Below are 23,593 nucleotides of genomic sequence, written 5' to 3' on the forward strand. Positions count from 1 at the left end.
TTTCATTTTTTACCATTGTCAAAGGTTATTAACATTGCAAGTTAAATAAAATCTTTTAAAAAATCACTTTTACGGTGTAAATATTCTTTCTATTAGATGGGTCTAGAGGATTCGACGTTTAATTTAGTGGAACGAGATTAGGTAATGCGGTGTAATAAAACGTGTCGTACCTTCATCTTACGATGGACCTGGTCGAGTTGTGCAGGCTCGAGGCGCATGCGCTGCGCGATACGCAGCAGCGACGCGGCCGTGCCGTCCGAGTTGCGCGACAGCGCGTCGGCCGCCACGCCGGGGTTTCCGCCAACGAAGTGCATCTGTACCGCCGCCGAGTCGTTCTTCAGAGCCAGTAGTCCTTGCCACATGACAGGATACCGCTATGGAATTTTATTCAAACATTTTTAAATCGTTACGGTTACCAGACTTTTGTTGTGCTTTTACAATTGCACAATACCTCATATTTATTTGAAAACTAGCGGACCCGGCAGACGTTGTCCTGCCCGGAAAACAGCTACCAAATTTGATAGCTTACATACCGATAGCAGCGCCACCTACCGGGTCCATTTCAGATAACTACCCTATCTCCCAAGTTAGACCAAATTACAGATGCTTACAAAATTTGATAAAAATTGATTCAGTAGTTTCGGAGCTACATACAGATAGCAGCGCCACCTACCGGGTCCTATTGAGATAAAAACTACCATATCTTCCAAGTTAGACAAAATTACAGATGCTTACAAAACTTGATAAAAATTGGTTTTGTAGTTTCGGAGTTACATACATTTAAAATTTTTATTGTTAACGCTCACCCGCGCAATCCTTATTGGGGATGAGTTATCCTAAAATTCGCTCATTGATCATTTCTACATCACATAAAGGAAATTCGTACCAAATTTGGGGTCGATAGTTTAAAAACGGGAATTTTCCATTGTTAACGCCCCCGCAAGAACATTATAAGTAATGTGAAATAGCTAGTTAATATCATTTTTACTGTATGTAAAATTAAAATGCGGTCTACAATTAAGATCAATTTAATCATTAATAACTTACGTAAAATGCGCCCTAATATATTACTTAACATGAACTTTATTGAATAGCAATAAAGTTCAAATTGACTCTATATTTTAGTTAGAAAACGTTTTTGTGGGAAAAGAAAAGGCATATTTTTAGGGTTTTCCTGGAAATTATTCGAATTTTTCTCGCCGTAAAAACCATTCTTGGACTTCAATGAACATTTAAAAGAAAGAATTGGTAAAATTAGTCTAGGCGTTGTTGAGTTATGCGCTTACCAACACATTTTGCGATTCATTTTTATATATAAGAGAGATATATATAGTTATTATATATTTAGTTCAAATTGACTTTTAAGTATTATCACAAATCTTTTGTATGGGAGTATAGAAAAGTGTTGTTTTTAGACTTTTTTAGGAAATTTAATTTTTTTTTTTTTGAATTTTTCTCTTCGTAAGAACCATCCTCGTACTTCAAGGAATATTTAAAAAAAATAATTAGCGAAATCGGTCCAACCGTTCTCGAGTTTTGCGCTTAGCAACACATTCAGCGACTCATTTTTATATATATTATATAGAAGATAAATAAAAAACATTGACTTTTTTAAAGTGATTTTTTTAATTACTACTTAATAAGGCTATCAAATATAATCTTCCAATTCTCTGCAGAATCTACATTCCGAATCGGCGGTAGCTTTACTTTTAACGATAATGAATGTTTTGAAAAATGCCAAATCGAAGTAACTTTAGATTTAGATATTTTGAGGCATTAGTCTATTTCAGTTGGAGCAACACTCACCCGGAGCAGCATCTGCAGCGAGTCGGCCTCGCGCGGCACCTGCGAGGCGTGCGGCGGGCCGGGCGGGCCGGGCGGCGGCAGCGCGGCGGCCGGCCGCGACGTGCCGTGCGCCGGCGGCGGCGAGCGCCCGCAGCGCACGCCGTACACTGCACACAACGAAACTTACTGACGCGCTCCTGTCGCACTTACTGCGAGCGTGTCATTACGTGATTATCTTATTTTTAACTAACTACAAAATTGGAGAGGTTTCTTAATTCGACTGCATTTTGTGTGTCTTACCTTTTTACTGGATGTACCGATTTTGATGATTCTTTTTTGTAATCGAAATTTTCAATGGGACCACCCGTACATTTTTATTTGTTTTTGTTCAAGATCTGACGATTACTTTTGTAGTTATCTCTAATATTAATATCGAAAATTGTAGTGTATCATAGAAACCGAGACAAGAAAGAGATCGTAATTTGACGTGCAAAAAATGAAACATGAGTTGGAAACGCAAGAATGACGGAGTGCGACACGGACATGCGTGACAGTCGCGCGGCATTCGGTACTCACTGATGTGTCGCTCGTGCGGCAGCGGCGAGGGCGAGTGCGCGGGGCGCGGCACGCGCGCGGTGGGCGGCCGGCGCAGCTCCAGCGGCGACGTCGGAGCCTCCGAGCCCTCCGCCTCCAGCGCGCCTCTGCGGACAGACGACACGGTTCACACAAACGAGTCAAACTCGACGGCCCCCACTAGGAATTAATCATCGCCAGGATTTACTCATTTATGTCGGTGATTCGGAAAAACCATAGAAAACATAAACGCCCAAACCGTGGCAAACATCTATATGGCCAATACGAACATACGTCGTGTGCGAGTATAGAACCCACGACCGCCAGCGCAACAGTCGAGCTAGTGCTGTAAACGTTGCACTAAGGCGTCACTAAAACACGATTCATTAACTACACTCCTTTATGACCCCTGCCACTTGCTCACTTACAGACGCAAATTGATAAAGTTTTGTTTTAAACTTTAATAGCACATTTTCTATTTTTCAAATAGACTGTCGAATAAAATTGTAAAGCTTTGCTCGACTTATTAGTATTGTAGATTCGAAATAAACTCCAAATTTGAAAATCCGAAAAATATGCATTACTTTACTCATTTATCACTTATTTTGTTCCATACGACAATCAATCCTACTAAATTTAGAAGTGACATCGTACATACCGTGTAAAAGACGTGGGTGTGGGCAGGTTGTTTTCGTACTGTGTAGCACGAAAATGCTGTTGATACATCTGATAGTGATGGTGTGAAAAATGAGGATACATTCCTTCGCCCTGTTGAGAGAAAATCAAAATGAATTTTATTGATAGTTAATAGTTTAATATGACGCAACAAAAAGTAAAAATTAATTACATTATGATATACCGATGTGATAGGAGAAGTCTGTTGATGTGCAGGCGGAGGACTTCTAACTAAATCGGCAGACTATTCCCGGATAGCGTGTACAAAATGACTCTCTTTATACATATTTCCTATTTAATTAGAAAATCAAGTGCACTACGCAAGTAGATTAAGCAGATGTATACATTACACTCACCAATGACATTTGGCCTTGAGGACTGATCGAAGGCACGCTCGTAATGGTAACTCGAGATCCTGGAAGAAGAGCATTTCAGCCATCACTTATACTACTACGTTTTACGTGACATCGGATAATGTCCAAGCGTGAAGCTGCCGCAGTCTTTGACACAGTGAACAATAAAAATCTTTGGATTCTAGAGAACTTACTGCTTACTTTAATATTTTAAAACTTTCTATATTTGGCGTCTTTGCAGGCGCCTCGGTAAGTATAAGTCCCGTAGAATCCAAAGTGTTCATAGTGACCGTGAAAGTTATATTATTAGTATTATGTTATGATATGGAATTATATATTGTATTATATGTATTATTTATTATTGTACACCTACGTCCTACACACTATACTTTGTTGCACATACCAAGGTTGGCTGGTAGAAAATACATTAGCCTCTTGTACACACTTGTATTAGTGTATTTATTGTACAATAGAGAATTTAAATAAATAAATGTTCAAAAAGTATTTATGATGAAAATCTTACCCGGATGATGTTGCGGGCCGACGACGGCGACCTGCTTGGAGTGCGGGTGGTGCGCGCCGCGCGGCAGGCTGGCGGGCCCGGGGTACGCGCCGCGGAAGCCGCGCGACGCGCCCGCCACGCCGCCCAGCGCGCCCGCCGCACCACCATCTCCTTCGCCCCCTCTGCGAAAGTATCAAATATACGTCAATATAGAATCGACGACACGACGCAAACAAACGAGACGCCTTGGCCGACACTAACTTCTAAAAGCAGTAATTATAAAAAGTTGTGATAATTAAAGAATAATATAATAAAGGCAGATTTATATTTGACTGACGTGACGACACGAGTTGTGTCATGACGTTATGGCTAGCGTGTGTGTATTATGTCGTGTTCTAACGTATCAGGACAATATATTGAATCAATACAGCTGCAGCTCTAAAATAGGTCAAACGTTTTAAATGTTCTTCTATGAGTCATCGGATGCTAATTCAGAAATTGAAGAAAATAATGCTGGCAACTCTTTAAAAAAAAAAAGAAACAGGAGATTTTGGATTCATCTAATCATTTTACAATTTACTTAAATAAACAAGCGACGCTGACGCATCATAACACAGCACTGTTTACATTAATCCGCCGTGTCGTGATGGCAACGTTTCAGCACTCCCCGCAATCCGCTCGTCTGTCTCGAACCGGGATCGGTTCTGATGCAACAGATCAGAAACAATCACGACATATCACAACACATCAATGTAAACATTGTCATATAAAATGTATGGTACCAATTCTATTCTGATGCGCCACGACACGACACGTCAGTCAAATAATATCTACACGGTCTGTTCCTAAAGTAAGCAACTTAATGCATGCCGGCTGGTATAGCAACATTTTTTTTTTTGGATACGCTTCAGCCTGTAATATCCCACTACTGGGCATAGGCCTCTTTCCCCATGGAGGAGAAGGATCAGAGCTTAATCCACCACGCTGCTCCAATGCGGGTTGGCGGATATATTCCCTACTATTAGTAACGATCGCTAACAGGTGTATATGATAACAACCGGGACCGACGGCTTAACGTGTTCTTCGACGGTGGGGAGACCACAAAGACTGCACAAACACCCAGACCACGGCAAACACCTGTATGGCCAATACAAATGTTTGTCATGTGCGGTGATCGAACCCGCAACCGCCAGCGCCACAGGTACAATCCATGGCTGTGACCGTTGCGCCAACGCGTCGTCGGCGTCGACGTTTTTTTTTTTTTTTTTGGATAAACATACTTAAAAATAATACATATATAAATAAATATTTATATTACACTCATATTCGGGGTGGGAAGCGAAACCACAACCCTCGGAGCAGAAAGCAGGTCACTACTAACTGCACCAACAGGCTAGTCAAAAATAAGACTATAATAATGAATTACGATTTATCTTCTCGTTCATTCAGTACAACTAATGGCTTAAGATTTTTTAATGAAGGTCATTATTCAAATTACCTTACGAGGATAGGTGTAGCACGGTCGGGTGGATGATGAGCGGAAGGCGGTCGATGTGGCAAAGCGGGCGACTGCACGCGAGCGTCTGTCGCCTCGGTGGCACCGACCGGCATCATATTTGACGGTACGTTGTCGACAATGCGGCGCACGTAGCCGGCGTCCGCTGCGTCGACTTCACAGGGAACCGTGGGGAACGGGTCGACGGCGGGTATGAGCCGTTCCATTTCGGGTGGCCGTTCGGTTAACGGTGGTCGATCCGGTATTGGTGCTCGATCAGATAAAGGTCGATCAGGTAACGGTGGCCGCTCGTGGACGATCGGCGAACCGCCACTGACTCGATTCGTTGCGTTTGCGGCCGCTTCGAAGGCGCTCGCTAGTTTAGCGCTAATTTCCGATATCATTTTCTTGGGCGGTTTCATTATTGGTGTCGTGTTGACAGAAGGTGGAACGGCGACAGTTGTAGTGGTCGATGTTATTTTCATTGTAGTCTCTGTGTCGACCTTCACGGCATTGACGGGTTCGACTAACTTCAAAATTTTAGCTTCCTTAACTCCATCATCCCTCTTAACATTTTCATCGCTACTATCTAATGAGGCATCAGACAGACTTCTATCTCTTAATCTTTTTACGCCTCTTGGAGATTTTCTTGTATCACTTTGTGACACTTTATCAACATTCGTTTTAGCACCGGTTTGCCTAGTAGATCTTTTTTTATTACTTTCTTTATTTTTGTATTGTCCCGTGGAACTTTTGATTACATCGTCGATTATATCATCAACTGTACTTCGTTGGATGTCCTTCTCTTGTAGTCTTCTGGATTTTCGAGTATTTGTCGATGGTGAGGCAAAAACTTCACTTTTCTCCTCTTTAGACTTTTCCGTACTTTTTAATTGGTCTTTCTGTGTTATACTGAGAGTTGATGTTGGAATGGCGTTAGAATGACCGGAAAGAGGACTTTTTATTGTCAAAATTAGGCGAGGTCTTACTTCATTTTTGTTAGGAGAAGTGACAGTTTCATCGCCAGAATCTTCATGAAAATCATATACATCACCAGGCATATTGTTTAAGTTTCTACTAACTAAATTTTTTACTTTTTTATCGACTTTTAGCCTCCCCCTACCGCGTTTTGAAGTTCCTCTGGACGGTTTTGCTATTTGACGAGTCTGTATTCTATCTTGATTTTTGTCTGATCTTTTTCCTCGGCCATTACGGCCGCCCCTTTTTCCGATGGTAGTGTTTTTTTCTACAAAATGTTCTTCGGTAAAGTTACTTTCTGTAGGGAAGACTTCCAATTTATTTTCTTCATCTGTAGATTCGAATTTTGGAGTTTCAACTGTATTTAATTCCCTTTCGCTAACCGATGTAATTGGCACATCTGTTTCAGTTTTCACTTTATTTTCTTCTTTTGTGACCAGAGTACTTACGTTTTTTATATCAACTTTGTTTTCATCTGGGTTATCATTACATAAAGAATCGACTTTTTTAATTACTGACTCAATGTTAACATCTTTAGCTGTCCAATAATCACTCTCCTCTAAACTTTTTATTTCGTTAGTAGCATTTTGATTTGGAGTTAGCAACGCAAAGAATTGTTCTTTATTTTCTCTGCTATCTGGGTTTCTGGTACTGTCATTTATTTCATATGAAGGGCTAATTTTGTCATCTTTGTCTTTTATAGTAGATACACTGTCATCAGGCTTTTCTTCTTTCACAACTTTTAGATCATTTTCTATTAAATTATTTTCTTGCTTTTCTATTATTGGTAATGAATAATCATTTTCACTATTTATTTTGGTTAATTCTTGACCTAGCGGCTTCGATATTAGTGCCGGATTTTCTTCCTTTTCTGTAATCCCAATGTCAATATTTTCTTTTTTATCCGTACTTTGAGCGATTAAAGTAATAGTTTTACCGACATTTATTTCTACTTTCTTATCTGGATCATTACTTAATTTAATTTCATTCGTATTATCTTTCAATAATTCTTCAAAATCTGTTTCGCATTTTCCTATACTTTCGACAGGAGAGGTTGATGGTGGTGCTGATACTGAATTGTCATAACCGGAATCTTTACTAGTTTCAACATTTTTATCACCTAGCTGCGAATCAAGATCGCGCTGAGAATGACTAAGTAACGACATTGATACGTTATTTTCAGTATGGTCGCTTTCACTTCTTGAGTGTAAGCGTATTGGTGCTTTTGGACTTGGACTTTTGAGTAACAGGGGAGTCATGACAACATTAGCAAGGCTTGAAGTTGTTACTACAACAGAATTTGATGAATCTGATTTACTTAATGTACACGGTGGTTTAGTTGAAGCCATAGACAATACAGACGGTGAACCTTTGTTTGCATCCAAATGAAGAACATTTGTTATAGGACTTGTCGTCAATAGTCTTTGTGAGTTAATACTATGAATCACATTTGATCCAAGTCCTCTATTTACAGGAGTTTCTTGGAAATTGCACATATTCGATTTAACTGCACCCTGAATTATAGAAGATGTTGAGTGAGAGACATTGGCCACATGTATAATAGGAGAAGGTGGAAGAGGTAAAGATACGTGATTATGTTCAGATTTATTAACTTGATTTTCTCTTTTTTCGATTAGTTGAGACTTGTTACTCATTAACACTTTATTAGAAAGATGTAAGGCCGAATTAATATTACTGACATGTAACGCATTCTGCATTGGTATAAGACGGTTTTGTGTCATAATTGTATGATTTCCAGATGATGGTAGACGAGTTGGAGACAAAATAACTTTAGCCGATTCGACAATATTCTCAGATTTTCTGCATTCTCCTGAATTTTTTTGCTGTTGGATTAAGTGTGCATTATTCACTGCGCTTGGTTTTGATTGTTGAATCACATTGTTAGGATTTATTTGTTTAGAAATCGGCGCAAGAACCGGAGTCACAGGTAATCTGTTGAAATGTATTGGAGCTCCTTGTGTTTGAACCAATACTGAATTTGGTCTATTTGGGGAAACCATTGTTCTAGCTCCATGAGGAATATGCATAGTTTGTATAGGGCTAAGTGGCGGTTGTTGCATTCTTACTACAGTAACTTGACCTGGAGATCTTTGTTGTAGAGCAGTCGGAGAGGCCAATCCAACTGAATTGATATTTTGAGACGATGTGCTTAATATAGCCATATTTGTTAAGCGTGGTGATGTCATACTTTCTGATTGTTGACTCGTTTTTGGGCTAAGTAGTATTGGTTCATTGGACATTCTAGGTGAAATAACAATTCCCTGAGGTTTCTGGTAAATAATGTGAGAGTCCGGAATTTTTATTGTAGGTGGTTGAATACTAGGTATTTGAGGTCTAATCATCTGATTTATAACTTGGTATGGGGGATTGACCCTACTCGGATTTATAATAGGCCTCAGAGAATTATTTATTTGCACATTTTGATTTTGCGGAGTTTTTATCTGAACAATATTGGCTGTTATGTGAGTGGGCTTGTTTTCACTACTATCTCTGTTAGCTGTAGAACTAGGGATATTAAGCAGATGTGGTTCTGTCAATTTATTATTCGATAAGGTCCAAGATGTAATGACTGGAGTAGCTGTAGATGTTATCTGTTGGATAATTTCCGATTTTGTCGTAGTCGGCTTTATCTTATCTTCAATTGACTTTTTAGAAACATCAGTGGATTCTTTTGTTACCGCTTGTACTATATTGGTTTTCGGCTTTGTGACAATAATACTGGAAGCTTCTGTAGTTTGAGCTATACTGATTTTTGTATTATTATTAAGGTTTTGATTGGTTGTTACATTAACTGGTAATCTTTCAATGGCTTCTTGATTTATGTCTTCAGTTTCTTCAGTATCAGTATCAATTAAAAGCAAATCATTATCAGAAAGGGGTGTGGCAGGTTTTATCTCCATTTCACTTGCATTCAAATTTTGAACTGCTTGTCTCATTTCTTCTGCATCTTCTTCAGGAATAACTTCATTTTCTGTAGGCGTATTTTCAATTTCAATTTGATGTACCGTATTATTCTCCACTTCTTCGTAACAATCGTCAAAAGTATTGGCTTTGCCACCAAAACTTTCCCCTAACAGTGCAGCCACGGCATCCTCAGTTTCTTCTTGAGAAATGACCGCTCGAGGTTTTTCTTCAATTTTCTTTTCAGCTTTACAATGTGAATCATTTATGATTTTTTCAGACTGTTTCTCAGTTTCTTTTTCTAGATCAGGTATACTTCGCACAGCCTCTTCACTCATTTTGACATCAGTATCTACTTCAATTTCAACATTAAAAGACTTTAAAGCACTCTGTTGGTTAGTTTCAATATTAAGTGGTGGATCTTTGGGTAATGGTACTTCACTAATATCTTGTACAATATTATCTATTGGAGGTGGCATCGGAATATCATTTACCTCGATGTTTCTTGTTAAATCATAATCGATGTCAATCTCATCATCTACTACTAACCGACAGGAGGTGTCACGTACATTAACTTTCGTGTCATTATTTTCATCCGATTGAATCAGGAATGGTGGGCTATCTGTTATCCTAGGTAGACTTGGCGATTCAGAAAGAGACTTGCTGTCATCTGATTTATCTGTCAATTCTACCTTCTGTATATCATTCGGCAATGGTATATCTAGTAGCATTGTTTTCGGTGATAATTGGGGATTGTTTTCTGTATATATAGTATAGTTACCATCCAATTTTTGAATTTTCTCGTGATGGTAGCCGTGATGATGTTCCTTTCTACTTTGTCTATCTTCCCTGTTCTTCTTTTTCTTTTTCTTTTTCTCTCTCGATTCTTTTCTGCTTTTATCACTATACTTATTAAAAGACAAAGATTCCCTCTTGAAGTGTATATCACGGTATTTAAGATCCAATTCTGAAGTTTGAGAAACAAAATCAGATATGTTATCCGATTTAGGACGGCTTTCATCTATATTTGAAGTATCCGCAAACAATCGAGCTTCAATTGCCTTACTAACAGCATCAACATCTAAGCTATTATCGTCGTCCTTAACGAAATGTCTTTTGTCTTTTCGTTTCTTTTCTCTCTTCCGCCTAATGTCATCCTTTTCTTTTATTTTTATTTCATCATTGTTTGTCATTGGTTTTTCATTAGAATTACTTATTTGCGTCTCAAAATCTAAAGGTAGAGCATCCGTTTTAGTGCTTACGTTTCCAGAATCTCTGTCAGACTCATCTGAGAGAGGACCAAATATATCCTCCATCTTGCCTTCTTTTTTGTTATTATTGGAAACTGCTTCAGTAACGATATCATACGATTGATTCGGCGAACATCTCTCTTTCTTTACTTTCATTTTATCATCACGTATTTCATCGGTATCAATGCTTTCCCGAATTTTATCTTTTCGCTTTTCTTTCCTATTACTGTGACGACGACTTTTGTCGGAAATTTTGTGTTTGGTATCTATTTCGGAAGTTTCATGCGCATTGTCAAGTTTAGTATCATCATCTGAAAATGAAAACTTATACTTTTTCTGTTTTTTCTTATGCTTTTTGCGTAGCTCAGATATGTTTCTATTTGGCGGTATAGATTCATTTTCAGACGATATATCATTAGGATAACTTTTTGCAAAAGACATTCTGTAATCACTTTCAATGTCTATACTCGACTTCATTCTATTATCTTCACTGTCACTTTTTCCAAACAAATTTAAAAGAGATGTTTTCTTCACTTTATCATCGCTCGCTTCTTGAAGCTCGGCGTCTTTACATTTTTGGGATGATTCGGAATCTGAAATAATTTCCTTTTTTATTTTATCAATAAAAGAAGGGCTCCTGTTTATATTACGTTTATTATTTTCATCGTCGGATGTATCAGACATAATTCGTGTTCTAGAATTTTTACGAGATAGTTTATTACGAGAATCTTCTTCATTACTCCCTGCATCATAATATTCGTTTGTTCTACTACGACCATAGTCAAGACTAGAGCCATGAGATTTTTCACGTCTTTTGCTTTGTACAACTATTTGATCATCATCGGAAGAGCTATCCATTGATGCTTTGTGAGATTTACGCCGTTCATTGTCTGAGTCACTATCTTCATCCCAACTTGACCTTTTCTTTTCTTCTCGTTTAGCCCTGCTTTGTTTTAACTGACTAAACTTAGCTTTAATTTTTTCTTGTCTTTTTTCTTCTTCTTGCTTTTGCATATTCTTACATGATCTAGCTTTAACTTTGTCATACATGGAAATATATGTTGGCTCATCGTCAATAATATCGAAAATTGAATGCTTTTTAGGTTCATCAGAATCTGAAGTATCTGTACTCTGAACTTGTTTTCTATTTCGTCTTTTATTTGGATCATTTCTTTCGTCTTTACTTTTACGATCAGTAGACATTCGTTTTTCACGAGCACATTCTTTTTTCTTGTCCTCGTTCTTGACCTTTCTCTCGTCTTTTATTTTGTGGCTAAGTTCAGCTTGTTGTAAAGCATCTTGCTGCATTTGAAGTTCTTGTATTTGCTGTAACTGCTGAATGCGTTTCTTTTCTTTCATTTCTTTTCTCATAGCTTTTTGCCTTTCATCTTCTTCGCTCGATCTCAATTCTAATGTGGCGAGAAAATCAATATTATTTTGTATAGATTCCGACGATGCATCAGAGCTCAAAACAGACTTTTCTTCATTTCCCTGTGAAGGGCTCTTTTTTCCAGTCTTATTTTTGTCAATGTCTTTATTTTCATTGCCCTTAATACTAAGAAACAAATCATCTGGTGGTTTAACTTGATTTTTCTTGTCATCTTTTGTTTTGCTTTCAATTATTTTAGCGAAATGGCCTTTACTAAATTTAGTAGTCTTATGTCTTTCTATGCTCTTTGAATCTTTAGATTCACGACGTTCTAATTGACGACTTTTCTTAACATCTTCATTCAGACAATCCATGCTATCTTGCGATGACATTCTTCGTTTATGCCCTATATGAGAAGGTAAACTTGAACATGAATTAAGTCGTTCTTTGCGTTTTGAATCGACACTAGGCGAATCTACAGAATAATGTCTTTGTTTTTCAGAAACATCAGATTTACTTTTTGCACTACCATCTAAATAAGTATCGATTTTATTTTTATAATTATGTTCATCAGATTCTTTTTCTTCTTTTACTTTGTGAATGAAATGTTTTTCTCTGAAGTCTTTTTCTTCTTTAATTTTTAATTTATTATCCAGTTTATTATCATGAGTCTTCGTTACTTCTCTATCAACGTCATATTTATGAGATACATCAGTACTCTTAATCCTAGATTTAGAGTCATCTATCTCTAAATCTTTTGATTTCGAAGAATCGTGTGATGCTCGCGATGTCGTAGAATCTGTTGAATCTTTTCGACAAATATCTCTAGAAGATTCATCCCGAGAACTTTTTCGACTTTTAGAAGCGTCGTTTTCCTTTTTTATTTCTCGTTTAGAGTCGCTATCTTTTCGCGATCTATCATGTTTATGCTTTTCTTCTCGTTTTAATCCCTTGGTTAATATGTCTACTTCAATAAGATCTCTTTTTCTTTCTCTTTCAACTTTCTCTTTTTTGTGATTTTCATGACGAGAACCCTTTTCGTCATTATGTTTTGGTTTGTCAGCTTTTTCAGTCATCTTTTCACTTTCTTTTTCAATCTTAATCTTATCGACTTTCTCAATGTTCAATTTTACATTTATAAGTTCTTCTTTTGTTTTGCGGTCCTTATCTATTCTGTCAACTTTACAACTTTTGTTACTTTTAGATCTTTCTTTTTCAATTTCTTTATCATTGCGATCTCTGTTTTTTATTTTATCACGATCACTTTTATTACTGTCTTCCTGTATTTTATCATTTTCTGTTACAGTTCGATCAGGCGAAAACAATAGGTTACTAGTAACTTTAGATTCCTCTAGAGATCTGATACAATCAATATTCTCTTTTCCAGTTTTATCTTCTTGTAAAGCAAATGTACTTCCTTCACATTTTTCTTTAACATTTTTATCGTTATGCCTATTATCTTGATTCGGTTCTGAATTCTTTTTCATTAATCCAACATAATTTATAGCATTTAGATGATTGGCTGTGTGTACTTTATATGATATCGTTTCTTTAGTTACATGGTTCTGAAATGACTTTTCTTTGCATCGTTCAATTTCTTTTTTCATTCGAAAACTTGATTCATGCAATTTACTTTCTTGTTCTAATTGTTGTTTAATATCTTCTTGGATGATTGATTCCGTTTTTGAGTCATATTCGTTTTTGAAGATATACTTTTCGTGCTGATTGAATTGAATGTCTACCTGTTTTGTCTCTTGTTTTATAACTTCCTGATTCCGTAGTTTAATTTCATCGCGAAAGCAATTTCTTTCATACTTAGCTATAATCGTGTCATTGGTCTTATGAAAACTCTTCTCTTCCACATTATCTTCTTTCTTAATCGTGGGTAATTTATCCTCACAACTGCCACGATTTTCTTTCAGAATATTTTTTTCCGCTGTTTGTTCTTGAAATTCCGAATTAACATTATGTTCTAATGATCTATCCAGATTTGTTTTATCAAAACCACCCGCGCTAATAAAAGGTTTACTTTCCTCAATATTAAAAATTGACGAATTCCTTCTTTTGCTGTCATTTATTTCATGATCACTATCCGGTTCAAGTCGATTTCTTTCGATCGATGGCGATGATTTCTTCTCAATAAAATCTAACGCCGTTCTATCAGTCGATGGTGTTCTTATCCTCAATCGCGATTCATGTAAATTTTCAATTTCAGGATATTTGTTTACTCTGTCAATAGAAGTAGAATGTATACGTTCCATCTCCTCAGACTCTGGTAGCGAAATATTATTACTGTCAGACGTCGTAATAGTGGTACCAGCGACTGCCGAGGTAGACACGAAGTGCACAGGAAAAGGATAACGAAGTACACGCGGAACCGTTGTCGTCAAAGAGTGTGGACTACTCGCAGGACTCGGGGCCCGCGCGGCCCCTTCTAATCTTTCCGAGTCCTCGTCGAAAACGGAACGTTTGGCGAGTAACGAGAGTACTACTTCCGAGGGTTTGACTTCATTAACATCGAGTTCTAGCAAACGGTGCCGAAGACGTGCTCGATCAGGAGCGTCGGCATGAGCGCGCGAGCCCGTCCACCGCTCATACTTCTCATCGAGAGAACGAATGCGCTCCTCAAGTGACGGAGAGTGCGGCGCCGAGCCCCCGCTGGAGGACGAAGCGGAGGGCGGGCGGGGAGGCGAGGCCGGCGCCGGGGGCAACGAGCGTGGCTGCGCCGGGGCGGCGCGTAGCAGCTGCACGGCGAACTTTGGAAGTGGCAGACTCATGGGTAGAGGCGGTCGTTCCCGCGGTGGACGCCGCGGCTCGGTGGGTGGAGCGTCCGGCTCGTCCCGCAGTGGAGTGCCGGCTCGAGAGGTCCGCGAGCCCCGTGACCCAGACTCATCGCGACGCCGTCTATGTCTCCGTCGAGATATATGACCGCGTGAACCAGAACGCGATCTCCGCGAACCACCACCAGCACTACGATGTCTTTCCTTAAAAAAAAACAACTTTCAATTGAAAGACATAACTTACGTTCCACTTCAAGTAACATATTTTTAAATTGTAAGTATATCTTTGTAGTAAGTGTATCTATTTTTTACATATTTATTAAGGTATTAAGGCCTACCTTTGAAAGTTTTCTTTCTTCGGGGCTAGAATCACGCCGATGTTTATGTGCGCGGTGAGGCGACACAACGACGGATTGGAGTCGATCTTCATATGTTGCTTCATCTGTTTGTGGACTTGAGCCTAATTCTTCATATACCCTGAAATAATAATCTTATCAATAACAACGTTTACAAATAGAGCAGATAAACAATTTGGCGAATATGAGTTATATTCGTTGATATTATCAAAACTTGACACAGAACATTGCTGACCAATTATTAATACCAACACATTTTACATTTACCTGTATCGTCGATCAGCAGCGTAATCCGCGGGATCATAATGATCGTGAGTATTATACCGAGGCGTTCTCGAGGACGCACGACTAAAGCTTGGTGCTCGAGATCGGGTGCCTCCCGGCTCGTACCTTCAAAAAGAGATTCAATGAAAAACATCGCTATTATAAAAATAAATTAACAGGATAATTTAATAAGAACAAACCTTATAGATTCATGTCTCGTTGCCGGTAAGAAACGACCAGGTATATCACTGATCACTCTTTCTGTGCCCGCTAATGCTGCCGATCCGCCATGCTTTTCTAACTGTTCATAAAAAGCTTCCTGGAAAACAGAATCAAAATTTGTAATTTGCATATGTAAAACTTCAGGCGGCGGCATACTTATTATTTTATACGCTTCATACGCTTCAGCCTGTAATATCCCACTGCCGGGCATAGGGCTCTTTCCCCATGTAGGAGAAGGATCAGAGCTTAATACACCACGCTGCTCCAATGCGGGTTGGCGGATATATTTTCTACTATGAGTAACGATCGCTATCAGGTGTACATGATAACAACCGGGACTGATGGCTTAACGTGCTCTCCGAGGCACGGTGGGGAGACCCACAAGGACTGCACAAACACCCAGACCACGGCAAACACTTGTATGGCCAATACAAATGTTTGTCATGTGCGGGGATCGAACCCGCAACCGCCAGAGCAACAGGTACAATCCATGGCTGTAACCGTTGCGCCAACGCGGCGTCGCGACTTAATTATTTTGCAACTTAATAATTAAAATGTATTTTCTTATATGAAATTTAAAAGTTTTTATGTTGTATTTTATATTGTTTTATGCAGTTGAAACCGTTATCTATTACCTGAATTACAAAAAAATGCGATAGTCGCGAGGTCGACAATTTTATATTATTTATTATTTTATTAATTGAATGTCTGTTCACGATAAAATCAAAACTGAAGTACTGAATGGTTTTTCAAAAGATTCAAGTGAATTAGTTAAAGTTTTGTGTAATTTGGTTGAAATGACTATAACTGCTAGTAAAGTCGGAGTAAATTAAGCCACCTGTGAGCCTTTATTGAAAACCCCACCTGAACCCATTGAGATGAGAAAACAATGTACAGTGGAATTATTCCTCTTCATAAGTCTACAAAAAAGTCCACGATAGCATATGCCTAGTTTTAAACAATTTCAAAATAAGGAAGTTTCTATTCGACTGCATTTTTTTTTTTAATGTGTGTCACCACGTAATTATGGAGTCTACCGATTTCATCATCTCTCAATATCACTGCCGATAAACATAGCCGGCACTATGGGCCAAGAATGACAAGTGTCGACGATTAACGATTTCGACGACGCGTTAGAACAACGGGCACAAGACTTGGTTTATGGCTGTCGCGATAGTGGTCGCGGATTCGATCACCGCACACATCTGTATTGGCATACGTTTGTGATGGCCGTTAAGATGTTCGACGTGGTCTGAGCGCTTATGCTCGTGAAAAGGAGTAAATCGTAGTGCGAGGCGTCTTAAGCTCCGAGCGTCGTGTCGTAGTATCAAGTACCTGGCACTCGCGCGAGGCGTAGTCGACGCAGAGGCGCGGGTGGTCGGGCTCGGCGGCGGACAGCTGCGCGGCCACGCGGCGCAGCTCGCGCACGGCGCCGCCCGCCGCCGCCGCCTGCTCGAAGTGCACGAGCGCCGCACCCGCCGCGCGGTCCACGCACACTGACGTGGCCGCGCCGCAGCGCGACACCGCTCCCAGCACCTGCGACATACATGACACTTAATAATCTGGACCCCTGCCCAAAATCTGGACCGGCCCGATTGGAGAAGTACCTTACAGAAGATCACAGCTAAATAAAACTGATTTCAAATAGTGATGTGTTTTCCTGTGCTGAGTAAGGTGACCAGAGCTCTTGGGGTGAGTCGTGAATGCGCTTGCGATGCTTCTAATGTAGCAGGCGTCTAATAGCTAAGATAATCGCTTACCATTAGATAACCAGTACGCTTGTTTGCCGACCTAGTTATATATGAGAAAAAAAAAATTATTACATCGTGACACAGCGATGCTTCTTTGTGAGTGTGGTTCGTGGGTATAACTCATTACAGCGTTTTCTCACATAAAATGACAAAGTAGCTATTATTAAAACTTAAAACGGGATATTTACAATTTTTGACTTTCATAATATACTTTCGAAGTGCACCGGTTACTACGCCGCTTGTAACTGTGCCGAAATATCGGGAACTCTGATGAACTACAAACGAAGTTAAATGCCCTGTTCTACGTCTTAATTGGTATGTAGTGTAAAATTTTATGTTAAAATTGTAAAAAGTGAAACCTTATGTTGTTTTTATTCAAGGCGATAAACGGATTTTAAGATATAAAGATATAAATTTTTTATTGGACAAAATATTGTACAATTTCATAAGCATTATACTGTACATTTTAGCCTGACTAAAATCTTGATTTATATTATATCATAAAGTTGAAACCGTTTAAAGTTACAGGAACCACATATTAATTAAGAAAAACGGATAAAATATAAATATAAACCTGTTTTTCCGTGTGTTCCGTAAGTCCATCGACCCAAACGCAAGTAGTGGCGACAGGTTTTCCGAATCCTAATTTGACCCGCGAACTGCCAACATACTCGCCGTCCATTGCACGAATGGCTTCTACCACGCTGGATATTGACGCGTATTGACAAAAAGCATATCCTGCACCCCCTCCACTCCCTTTTTTTATATCGATTTCTATTATACGTCCAAAGTGTTTGAACTTATCTCTTAATTGTTGTTGCGTTACATCTTTTTCTAAGTTTCCGATAAATAACGTCCTAGTTGCCTGCAAGCAAAAACAGTCGTGACTACCTATTACCGCCATTACTCTTGATTATTTATGATAAAAATATAATAAAAATGTACCTTCGGATGGTATTCATCGATATCAGTCTCATAAGGTTTCGCCGACTCCGCATCATCGTCGCAACTTTGGTGAGGTGCCACTGAGATCTTGCAACCAAAAAAAAGTTTATCTTGAGACACTTCGAGCGCCTTTTCTACGTCGGACGGCTTTTTGAAACGGACAACCGCGTACCGATCAGCATTCTGACCGACCACTTTAACCCACACCACTTTTCCATGTTTTTTATATTCATGATAAAGACCATCTTTTAGTGAACTATCGGTCGATCTTGTCGGCAAATTCCGTACGCAAATCGCCAAAGGTCTTCCGTTGGCAGTAGAAGGCCACTGCAATTAAAAAGAGAAAACCCAAACTTTAATTTTGTCTATAGACAATTTAAAAAAAAATGTCAACATCACATGCAAGACCTCTTAGGCACATCAATCTGAAAATAACACTTCCGTTGTATCTATGTAAAGGAAGTACATATAAAAGGGTTTATTAAAATTATGACTTCACACAAGTAGTTTAGTGATCTCGTTTTATTTATCAATGAAATAAAAAATGATATAATACGATATGTATGAATGCAGTAGAAAATTGCAGTCGTACCTGATGAGGATGCGGCGGCGGCGTGCGCCTCGCAGTGTGGTGCTGGTGGTGCGCGGCGGGCGTGGAGGCGCGCGACGTGTCGCTGGGCTCCGGCGAGCTGGACTCGGAGCGCGACGAGCCCGAGCCCGACAGCCGGCGGCGCCGCTCCGTGCCGCCTCCCGGCGTGCTGGGTGTGCTCTCGCCGCCTGCCGCGCCCACGCCTCCCGCGCCTCCGGCTCCAGCTGCCGCCGCGTACCATCGATGGTGGGGTGTCGTTCTGTAAACATAATATATTTTATTCTGAGGAATCACCGCTGCTTTCCAAAAAAAACATTTAAATTATTAATTCGTCTAGACAAAATAAACATAAATGAGACATTAAATGAAAAAATAATTAAACTGAACAAAAAGTTAACAGATTTAACCTCCTCGTGTGATAAGTGGTATAAGTCGAGTACGTCCCTTTATGTAATTTGATCGTGGACATTATCAGAAAAAAATGACGAATTTTTTAGTCTACCTCACGTCCTTGTAAGGGGGCAGCCGAAAGGTTCTGAGCCTAAGACAGTCGTACTATTTTACTTATCCGGTGAGTGACATCTGCCCACTATATAACCGAAGTTTCACGTCATTAGCTTCATTACGCTTTGAGTAATTGAACCGTGAATATCACCATGTCAGAGTCATCGATGCACTTAACGAAGTTTGAGCATCGCACCGTCATCAAATTCCTCGAAAAAAAGGGAAAATAGCAAAAGAAATGTCCGCAGAAACTTCTATAGTGCGTTCAATGGAAGGAAACACCAGACGTAAACAAACCAAATATCTGGTCATTTGGCCTATGCAGGGTTTTGTATTGTAACCTTTTTTACTAGCACATATTTTTCAAATGTAAAATAAATGTATATTTTGATAATTACCATTTAAGAAGTATTAAATCTTATATAATTATATTATAGTCCAGGGGGAATATATTTAAAAATAAATTTTATAGAAATTTTTATCTACTTTTAATACCCTAGGTTCAGAACTTTTCAACCGCCCCTTGTGTCTGTAAATGAGGAGTCAAAATGTCATATTTATCTATTAAACATTTTTTGAATATCATATCAAAAACTGACCGCTCCAGCAGGGTTCGAACCCGCGTCTCCGACTGACCGTGTCGGCGCTCTAGCCAACCAAGCTATGGAACGAATTTCGAATTTATCTATTAAGTTTATTTATTTGTTATATGTATGTTTATTATTATATTTATTTTTATATGAAAGGTGTGTATTGTATATAGATATTTGTACATATATTGAATTATTTAAATTAATTTACTTTATTTACGAGAACTATATATCATATTTAGTTTCAATAATTAATTTTCATACTTTATTGTTTATTTTATAAATATTTTCTCTATTTTTGTAGGTTGTCTGTAAGAGATCACTATTTTATGTAACTTCAAATGTATAAATTAAATAATAAAGTTTTAAATAAAATAATAAATAATGTATATATAATAATAAAATTTTAAATAAAATAATAAATAAATAAATAAAAAATCTAGAGCGTTATTTTTTTTTTGTTTAAAGATTGTTTAAAGGTGATCTAACACTGTGCGTTTAGATCATTATTCTAGAATTCAGACAAAGAAAAGCTATGAGTTTAAAGTAATTTAACGTGTCGCGGTATTTGTAGTTAAACTCCTCCGAAACGGCTTGACCGATTCTCGTGAATTTTTGTGTGCATATCGGGTAGGTCTGATAATCGAACAACATCTATTTTTCACACACCTAAGTTATAAGGGGGGGGGGGGGGGGTTTAGAGGGTTAATAAAATATTATGACATTTTGTGTGCATATCGAGTAGGTCTGAGAATCGGCCAACATCTATTTTTCATTCCCCTAAGTTATAGGGAGGGGGGGGGGGGGTTGAGAAGATTAATAAAATATGTGGTAAAACAACGTTTGCGGGGTCAGCTAGTCTGTATATATGTTACGCTCAAAGATCGAAAACGCTCATTGAGCGGAAAAATAGCTCACAACGCGATGTGGTCACAGTAAAACATCCACATAGCGAAATTCGTGTTATGGCTCTAATGAAAACGCGCACGACGCGTTGTGGCAATCAAAGAAAGACCAAATAGCGAAATTCGTGTCGTGGCTTACATGCTATTCGATCTCAACGCGTTGTGACAATGAAGAAAAGCCATGACGCGTATGGAATACTATTTGATTACAACGCACATTACTTTCCGATATAGATCCTACTAGGCCTAGGCTGGAAACGTTTTGGTAGATGTCCTTAAGAAATATTTTTCATTTTATAAAATCACGGCATAACGTGTTTCTCATTATCAAATATATTAAGTATATAATTATGTAAATTAAAATGAAACGATATTTATTATTTATTGAGATTACTTTATATTTAAAAAAATCAATGTATTAAGCAATAAATCACTGAACACAAAATATTCATATCATTTGTAAATTACTCATAATTCACATAAAATGATAAGGGTTTTAATTTTTTCATGACAATTAAAATTCTTTCAAGAAATAAAAATATTTAACACAAATGTTTATTGATCACCAGTAAACAACAACAATGTACCTATATTAGAAATAACTATAATTGTAAAAAATAAGTATTTGATTGCTATTTATTTTTACATGAACTATTACTGTGGCATTTTGAGTTGCATTTTATATTCTTGGAGCGACACTTGCACTTTTTATCAATACAGTATCTTTTGCAGTGGCACATTATAAACCCTTGCTTACTTCCAGACGATAACATAGATGCCGAGCGAAGTGTTAACGATGAAGTTGAGGGCACATCACAAATGTTAATAAAGTTGGTTTCAGAAAGTGTAAATTCATTATGTGCATAAAGTATATCGAGTGTACCTTCCTTGTTTCCTAACTGGTAGAGACCTGATGGATTAATGCTCATAACAACACACATAACATTCCTGGGTGCTGCACGTCCTCTATCAACTTCAGGAACTCTAACTAAAGCGTTAGTACCAATTTCAACACAGGGAAATTTCAAATGAGACAATGAAACCATTTTGTTTGCCTGTTCCTGTAGACCTAATTTAGCACATTCTCTTTCAACGTTTATGCTATTCTTTCTGAAACAGAGCTTACAAGATACATTTGCTCTCTTTACTTTTTCTGTAGTCATAATAAAACTGCGATCAGTGCTTGTTTCCACAAACTCACGTAATTTATCGTAAAAAAAAATCTTTTTTATTCGTCATAATTAGCGCTGACATTAAAATTCACTCTCATAAACAGAAAAGAAAATGAATAAAACTGAGGTTTCAATGCGTCTTTGCACCCGAGCCGACACCAAAAAGTTACGACCTGTCCGTCGTGATATGGTTAACACAATGAATGCTCAGAACGCGTCATGGCTTTCCTTCGTTGCCACAACGCGTTGAGATCGAATAGCGTGTAAGCCACGACACGAATTTCGCTATTTGGTCTTGATTGCCACAACGCGTCGTGCGCGTTTTCATTAGAGCCATAACACGAATTTCGCTATGTGGATGTTTTACTGTGACCACATCGCGTTGTGAGCTATTTTTCCGCTCAATGAGCGTTTTCGATCTTTGAGCGTAACATATATAAAAATCTCGTGTCGCGATGTTGATGGCGGTACGAAGTTCGCCAAGTCAGCAAGTATAATATGTATACGTTGACTATCTTTTGACACATCTAAGCCTTTTACAAACTTTTGTATTTATAATTTAAGTAGAATTTAGATTCTAAATAGGTAGTCGTTAATAAGCGTTTTAAAAGTAATATTTAATGGATAATTGTTTGCTCGCAAACGAAAACCAAACGCACTAGTCGTTCACTACGATTTTCGAGGGTTTCCCTCGATTTCTCTGGGATCTCATCATCAGATCCTGGTTTCACACTTGGGATATCTCCTTTCCAACACAAAAAGAATTATCAAAATCGGTTCATAAACGACGAAGTTCTCTCCGAACGTACAAAAATAGACATTTATATAGTCTATTTTTTTGGAACTGTCTTATTTAGTAACCAAAGCAAGTCAATACGTAATTCACGGTTTTTTCATAAACCTCTACTAATTCTTAGCAAAAATATTCAATATATTATCAGGTTTTGAAATAATTTTAGTAATATGGTATCGTTAAATATTTGAACATAAATTGAATTTTACTTTTGTTATCTTTACTTTTGGCTTATCAATATTGTTAATTCATTTGCTATTTATGTCACTTTATTAAACTGGAAGTACTGTCCTGTGGTCGGAAGTACGCCATATTTGTTTACTAAATAAGACTGTGCGCCATGTGGCAATCGGCGTAGAATAGTGCCACCCCATCTCATCCCTTGGGTATTGTAAGAAGCGATAAAGGGAAAACCTCTAGAAGGTTGGCAGCAGCACCTGGTATGGTACCTGGTAATACATGGTCACAACTGCGATCGCCAACCCGCCTGGCAAGCGTGGCGATTAAACCAAATCCCATCTCACTTCTAAGCCATGTCTACAAGCTGTTTTCGAGAGTTATTACGAACCGTCTCGCACGGAAGTTTGACGACTTCCAGCCTCCTGAACAAGTCGGGTTCCGTAAAGACTAAGCACCATAGACCACATATATACGCTGCGGCAGGTTACACAGAAGACCGAGGAGTATAACTTGCCATTATGCTCAGCGTTTGTGGTCTATGAGAAGGCCTTTGAGTCGATCGAGATATGGGCTGTGCTGCAGGCTCTCCAGAGGTGCCAAGTGGATTGCAGGTACGTCGAGGTGCTAAGGTACTTATACT

At 38.5% G+C, this 23,593-nt stretch overlaps 1 protein-coding gene across 1 annotated transcript; it reads right to left on the reverse strand.

Annotated features, from left to right (window-relative positions):
- LOC123660148 (protein split ends-like) lies at positions 1-21,971 on the reverse strand. The gene is made up of 16 exons (XM_045595251.1): positions 21,556-21,971; positions 18,813-19,068; positions 18,221-18,547; positions 17,850-18,140; positions 16,860-17,060; positions 15,503-15,621; positions 15,306-15,428; positions 15,021-15,159; positions 5,676-14,886; positions 5,387-5,615; positions 3,910-4,070; positions 3,390-3,448; positions 3,017-3,126; positions 2,362-2,486; positions 1,807-1,952; positions 1-374 (listed from the first exon to the last, which is right to left on the reverse strand). The coding sequence occupies exons 1-16, from the start codon at positions 21,969-21,971 to the stop codon at positions 138-140; spliced, it is 12,150 nt and encodes a 4,049-aa protein (XP_045451207.1). The 3' UTR covers positions 1-137.
- Between the last annotated feature and the right edge of the window lie 1,622 nt (positions 21,972-23,593).

This window comes from Melitaea cinxia, chromosome 15 (genome assembly GCF_905220565.1).
Source record: "Melitaea cinxia chromosome 15, ilMelCinx1.1, whole genome shotgun sequence".
NCBI lineage: Eukaryota > Metazoa > Arthropoda > Insecta > Lepidoptera > Nymphalidae > Melitaea > Melitaea cinxia.